At 51.6% G+C, this 6,742-nt stretch overlaps 1 protein-coding gene across 1 annotated transcript in view; it reads right to left on the bottom strand.

Moving 5' to 3' along the window:
* Positions 1-6,535, bottom strand: part of YPEL1 (yippee like 1) — a 9,965-nt gene extending 3,430 nt beyond the window's left edge. Inside the window, exons 1-3 of the mRNA XM_077745916.1 lie at positions 6,262-6,535; positions 2,362-2,405; positions 1,045-1,153 (exon numbers count right to left, since the gene is read on the bottom strand). Coding sequence (XP_077602042.1) covers positions 1,045-1,153; positions 2,362-2,405; positions 6,262-6,378 — 270 coding nt within the window. The 5' untranslated portion in view covers positions 6,379-6,535. The remainder of the gene's footprint in view (positions 1-1,044; positions 1,154-2,361; positions 2,406-6,261) is intronic.
* Between the last annotated feature and the right edge of the window lie 207 nt (positions 6,536-6,742).

The following is a 6,742-nucleotide window of genomic DNA, read 5'->3' as shown; positions in this document are numbered from 1 at the left end:
GTCGGGGGCAGGGGTGGGGGTGGGGGTGGGTTCTGTCTTGGGTGACAGGTGCACCCAGGACAGGACAGGTCACCCCTACTCATCGTGAAGTTATAGATAAACTCGTAGGGAAAGGCTAATTCAAATTTGCTACCAACCCTGTACCACTGCAAGGCAGTCTGGGAGGCCGAGGAGCCAGACCCACCTTGCAGGGACTGCGGGTACGGGGCAAGCGAAGGCAACTATGCCAAGTGCCCTGGGAGTCGTTCAAGATGTCGGAAGAAGAGAAGGCCCTTGGGTGGGCAGTGAGGGTGGAGCGCAACAGGCTGGGGGTGTGTGCGGGCCTCGCCGAGCCCGTCTCCATGTGTGATGGGGAATGCGGAGAACAGGAACAATCGGGAATTCCAGAAAGAGGGAGAGCAGCTGGCCCTGACCAAGACAACCAGAATGGCTGCAGAAAAGCATGTCACGAAGGCAGGCACCAGCCACACCCAGACGCGCCTCTCAGATGCCAGAGCCCAGGGTGGACGTGCACTCGATGGCTGGGGGCACCAGGCGTGTGGGCCAGAGGGACACATCTGGGAGTCGCCAGGAGGGGTGGGGGAACACGGGAGCAGGGAGTGGCGGGGAGCAGAAGCTGCCCACGGGCCAAACCTCTGCTGGGCAGGGGGAGGCCAGGCTTGGGGGGCGCAGCAGAAACTTCTGAGCACCGCACCCGGGTCTGCTCGCCGTCGCTACTGCAGAGTAATGTCAACAGCCGCCTTGGGCCTGGCCGGCCGGCAGGTGTCCCCCAAACAGATGGGGCCCTCCCGTCATTCCAGGGGCCCCTCAGGGGGGCCCAGGTCTGCAGGGTGGGACTGTGCGGTGTGGCTGTCACCCCTGCCCTGGGAGTGCAGGTGTGCCTAGGTGACTGCATCCATCTTTAATTGGATTTCTATGTTAAAACACGGTTTGATGCTTCCAGGGGGGAGGACTTACTTCTTTGCGAATTGTGTGTCTGTTTGTAATGTGTTTTATGTGGTAATCTGTGCAGCGTCCGAGAGGTTGGAATAGATGGTTACTCACATATTTCCAACCGAGCGTGGTTTTGCAGTTTTCACAGTAGATGTCTGCGACCGCGTGCAGGCCAGTAAGAAGGACCCTCTCCTCCGCGGGGCCACAGCCCACGTTCACCCTGCAGGGGAGGAGGCAGGACACTGCTGGACACCAGAGCGGTTTCCCCTGGCCCCCGCCTCAGGGGGTTATTTCTCTAGCTAACTGGTTACCAGAGGCACCAGTGTTTCTTAGTAATGCCCCGCCTTCCCACCCCCTGCCCACCACCACCTTTTATGAGAAGGAACAACTGTTCATTTCCCCAAGAGAATCCCAAGATGGGCCGGGCTGCTGGGGAGGTGACCACAGTTCTGCGGTGTGTAGCGCAGTAAAATTCAAACCCACCACAAATGGGGCACGGACCACATTGCGTGTGGGAGCTAGTTCCTCAGGCAAGAGCACACCCTTCCCTGAAACTCTGACTGGAGGGTACAATTCTTTAAGTTCGCCTAAAAACACTCGATCAGGGGTGTCTGAGTGGCTCAGTTGGTTAAGCATCTGACTTTGGGTTTTGGCTCAGGTCATGATCCCAGGGTCGTGGGATCGAGCCCTGTGTCAGGCTCCATGCTGAGCATTGGGCCTGCTTAAGATCCTCTCTTCTCTTCCTCTCCCTGGCTCATGCGCACTCTCTTGCTCTCAAAATAAAAAATAAGAGGGGCGCCGGGGTGGCTTAGTCAGTAGCGTCTGACTTTCATTTGGGTCATGATCTCGCGGTTCGTGGGTTTGAGCCCCGCGTCGGGCTCTGTGCTGACTGCCAGCTCAGAGCCTGGAGCCTGTTTCAGTCTGTGACTCCCTCTCTCTCTGACCCTCCCCTGCTCACGCTGTCTCTCTCTCTCTCTCTCTCCTAGAAATAAATAAAACATAAAAAAAAAAAAAAATCTTAAAAAAAAATAAAAAAATAAAAATAAAAAATAAGAATAATGAGGGGTGTCTGGGTGGCTCAGTGGGTTAAGCATCTGACTTCGGCTCAGGTTACGATCTCCCAGTTTGTGAGTTTGAGCCCTGTGTTGGGCTCTGTGCTGACAGCTCAGAACCTGGAACTGCTTCAGATTCTGTGTCTCCCTCTCTCTCTGCCCTTCCCCTCACTTGCACGCTCTCTCAAAATTAACATTAAAAAAATTTTTTTTAATGAAAATAATAATTTTAAAAAAACCCACTGGTCATTCCAGCCTCCCAGGGAACTCTACATATTCCAGCTTTGAGTAATTATTTGCATGGATGTACAGAAGCAATAAATGTGACGTGACCAAGAACACGGCAGGTCCACGGGCCACCAGCAGTGGTACTCACACAGAATTGAAGAGGTAGGCTCGTCCCTGACTTCCCTGAAAAGACTGCAAAGAAGAAAAAGCTGTCACAGATTTGTCACAGTAAGATGAAAAGGGACGGCGAGTTTTGCATTTGGGAATGAAGGCGGAGACACTATTCCAGGTCACGGACCTCGACGTGAGCTGGAGGCCGAGCTGGGGAGCAGAGACCGCAGGTCTCCAGGGCTCTGGACCCACACAGAACCCAGAAATCACTGGGCTCCCGGAGCCCAAGAGGGGCTGCTTGGTGCCCTGATTCATGCCACCAGGACAAGCTGCACTACCGGCCACCACACAGGAGGGGCAAGGGAGAGTTTCCATGCTCTTCCTTTGAAATTTATAAAACAAAGCCATATCCCAAGATGACCCCTTACTTGGAGGGGGGACCACCTTCCGGTGACATCTCAGAATGTGCTAGAAATAAGTCCAGAAACAGCTTGTAGCATATTCATGTAGTCTGGGATGATAAGGTGGGGAGGGTGCCTCCTGAATACCATCCGGTCAGTCCCAGTGCCCGCAGCCTTAGGGACAAGAGGCAATGGGAGTTCCTTCTTGGCCAGACAACGGGCTCGTCTGCTCTGTGCCAGGCTCAAATGACCAAACAGAGCGGGCGGACCTCAAAAATAATGAAATCAAGGACACTTTTGTGTTGTTGTTTCTCTGCCTATCACCTCAGCACAAACTCAAGGCTGTGAGCAATGTTGACTGGAGCACAGAGGACCATATCTAAATGCAAAAGGCACACACTGTGTGACCAGCCACCCCCCCTCCTAAGAATATACCATAGAGACAAACGCACTGGAGGGCTTAAGGGAATGTGACAGGAATGATCAACATTCACCGTCTGCAATCACACACACACAAAAATGGGACGCAGATTTCCACCAGCAAGTGAGCCAACAAGGGCACTCACGTCCGAGACTCACGCAGACATTACAAGGGGGCAGGAGCGGATCGGCGGGAGCAGGTGCAGGAAGACAGGACAGTCCAAATACTCCGAAGTGAAGGAAAGCTACCTGTCAGATGCTGTGTGGTGGGAGCCCTTCGCGTAAAGCAGAAGCTGTGTTCCCGCAGACAACAGAGAAGACCACAGACACCAAACTATTGGCGGTGACAAGTGTAAGGAATGGAGTAGGGGTGAGGAGGAGAAAGCCGTCCCGTTCCTGCCTCACAAACACAGTCACTGTGTCGTGCAATGGCACACAGCCGCTTCCACCATTACGGATGCCAGCGCCCCTGCTGACCCCGTGGTACGTGGTACGCCACTGTGACTTGGGGGCTTTTTGTTATAGTCGCATAACCTAGCCTAAATCGAGCAGTGTTTTGACTGAGATATATAGCTTTTAGGGGCACCTGGCTGGCTCAGCCGGTTGGGCAACTGACTCTTGGTTTTGCCTCAGGTCATGATCTCATGGTTCAGAAGTTCAAGCCCCGAGTGGGGGGGTTGGGGGGGGCGGGGACTGTCCATTGATAGCACGAGCCTATTTGGGATTCTCTCTCTCCCCCTCTCTGTCCTTCCCCTACTCACGCACACGTGTGTTCTCTCTCAAAATAAATAAACTTAAAAAAATATATATACAACTTTCAGACTTGGAAGAGTTTTCCTTTCAAGTGGTTTTCTAGAATGAGGACTACCACTTCATGGCCAATGTAACCAATAATCGTCTTATAGGCTTTCCTGCACATCCTTATTAGCCTTCAATTCTGTGGACCAATTTTCCTAATTCTCTCACCTACTCTGCAAATCCTTGTTTAAACAGGGTTTAGATCAGTGATGTGGTCAGATCTGTGGTTCGGATTTAGACCGAAGTCAGGCTAGAGCCAGGCCTGCAAACTTCTGTAAGTGAGGCCAGCTGATAAATATTTCAGGCTTTGGGGGCCATGCAGCCTCTGTTGCAACTACTCTGGCCTGACACATAAATACGTGACACATAAAGAGACGGACGCGGCTGTGATCCAATAATACTTCATAGAAAACAGGTGGTGTGCCAGATGCGGCCCACAGATAAAACCAGAGCCTTCAAACAACTAGACCTGCCTGCACCAGGAATGGCCCTCTTGGACCAAGTGACACAGATGGCTCCAGAGGCCCGTGAACACCTGTCAAGACAATACCTCTGTCCTCATGTGAACTGGATCCCACTCTACACGGTAATTACAGACTAACACTGTATGGAAGGAAAAGCAGCAGTTTCCTGTATCACCGGCCGAAATGCAAGGTCTGATGCCTCTTGGCAGACTGTGTGCTTGGTGCATTTAGGTTCTCAGCGTGACTTTCATCCTGAGATGCTCAGTTAAGGTCACGGCTGGTGCCACCTAGCAGGCCTCTATACTATCCATGTAATTAAAAATGACATAGTATGACAGAGCCTCCGGGATGCTTCAGAACCAACACCATGATGATGTCCAACACCTATGCCTTCTGAGATGCACAGCTCACAGAGGTCACCAAGCCACACAGTCCCATCTGGAGGCCACACGAACTCAGACACTGACACACATGGAGCCTGCCGTGGAAGGTACCCAGGAAATCAGGAGCCGCGGCCCTCCCATTTCTGACTTGAATCTTCTGAGTGGACAAAGGAGGCACAGCAGCAGTGAGAGCGCAGAAACGCACGGTGTTGATTTCAGATGATGAACAGAAACGGGACAATGGTTCATTACCTCCTATCTAAAATATGGGTAGGGAAGTGTTCTTCTAACGGAGTCAAGTGCAAAGCCTAAGCAGGGATTCCCGAAAAGCACAACTTCCTGACTTTGTTTTGGAAGAAGCATGANGTTGTGACCCGCGAGGATGGGCAGGGGGAGAATGGTCACAACTTCCCACTATGTTTGAATTGTTTTTTACGTGTTCACAAGTGGCGGATTCTAGACCCCACACATTGCTAAAAAAAAGAGTCCAGCTTAATAAGGAATTGGGGGCACCTGGGTGGCTCAGTCAGCTAAGTGTCCGACGTCGGCTCAGGTCATGATCTCGCAGTTCGTGGGTTCAGGCCCCACGCCAGGCTCTGTGCTGACAGCTCAGAGCCTGGAGCCTGCTTCAGATTCTGTGTCTCCCTCTCTCTGCCCCTTCCCCACTCGCACTCTATCTTTCTCTCAAAAATAAATAAATGTTAAAAAATTTTTTTTTTAAATAATAAGGAATTGAGCTGTTCTTTTCTCATCTACGAGGCTGCTCCCAGTCCTACCCAGAGTGCCTGGGGCAGCTGCCATGGCCCTGTTCAGAGCATCCATCCTGAGGATTTTTCTAAAAGATCCTCTCTTCGGGGCGTTCAGTCAGTTACACATCTGACTCTTGATTTCAGCTCAGGTCACGATCTCACAGTTTTGCATGATCCGTGCGTATAGCGCGATAGCACTTACAGCATGGTCTGCACTTACAGCGCAGAGCCTGCCTGGGGTTCTCTCTCTCAACATGAATAAACAAACATTAAGAAAAAAGATCCTCTTTCCCCCATTCCTCTAGGAGAGCCTGTTTTCTCCTTACGCATTCTGAGTTTTTAAAATTTCTTCATTCCCTTATTATTTTAATAAATTCCCTTATTATTAAACTCTTTCCACAGGCTTTCTAGACCTCCTTTGTTCCTTCGATGTTTTTTGGTTTTACATGAACTTTACTGCTCTGACAAACTAACCTACTCCTCTAGCTTTTTGTGATTTCCTGTCCCTCCAAACCCCCCCACTGCACAGACACCACGACCGACACGCCGAGCACACCAACATCACAGTGCAGTCACACTCCGTCATGCACGGGGCTGTCATCGACGCTGCCCAGGGGGCGCTACAGACCCACAAAGTCACGTGATGGTGGCATGTTCACCTACGAATTCGGTCTGATGGTCCTTAGGGGGATTGCATCGTGTTCTGGGCACAAACCACTTGCCTTAGAGATCAGCTCGTCGTGATTGGCCAGGTGGGCTCTGCAGTGGGCACAGCTGTACGTTCGGTGACAGTCTGGCAGATAAGCTTGGAAAGTTTTGGATTTTGTCATCTTCACCATCTCGGCGGGGCACTCTTCGCTCAGCTCAGGGCTGGCACCGGAAGAACCGCGGCTCTGCTGGGCTCTCTGACAAAAGAGACACTGAAATATGCACGCAAGAGCCGTTGTTGTTTGGAGGGCGTGTGGCACTGTCCACACAGCTGGGACGAGAGAAAAAGGTCACAACCTGTCAATGAATCAAGACAAAGCAGTGGGTCACGGAGGGAGTGAAATACATCAAGGAGGCATGTTCAGGGGGCATGTGTTTTGAGGAATAGGGTGAGGGGGCCAGAACTGGAAGATCTAATTCATTAATATTATACATAAAGAATACTGATACTTCGGGGCGCCTGGGTGGCTCGTTCAGTTAAGCATCTGACTTCGG

The sequence above is a fragment of the Crocuta crocuta genome, unplaced genomic scaffold, assembly GCF_008692635.1.
Source record: "Crocuta crocuta isolate KB4526 unplaced genomic scaffold, BGI_CrCroc_1.0 scaffold344, whole genome shotgun sequence".
Lineage (NCBI taxonomy): Eukaryota > Metazoa > Chordata > Mammalia > Carnivora > Hyaenidae > Crocuta > Crocuta crocuta.
This window is presented reverse-complemented; position numbering and strand designations above follow the sequence as displayed.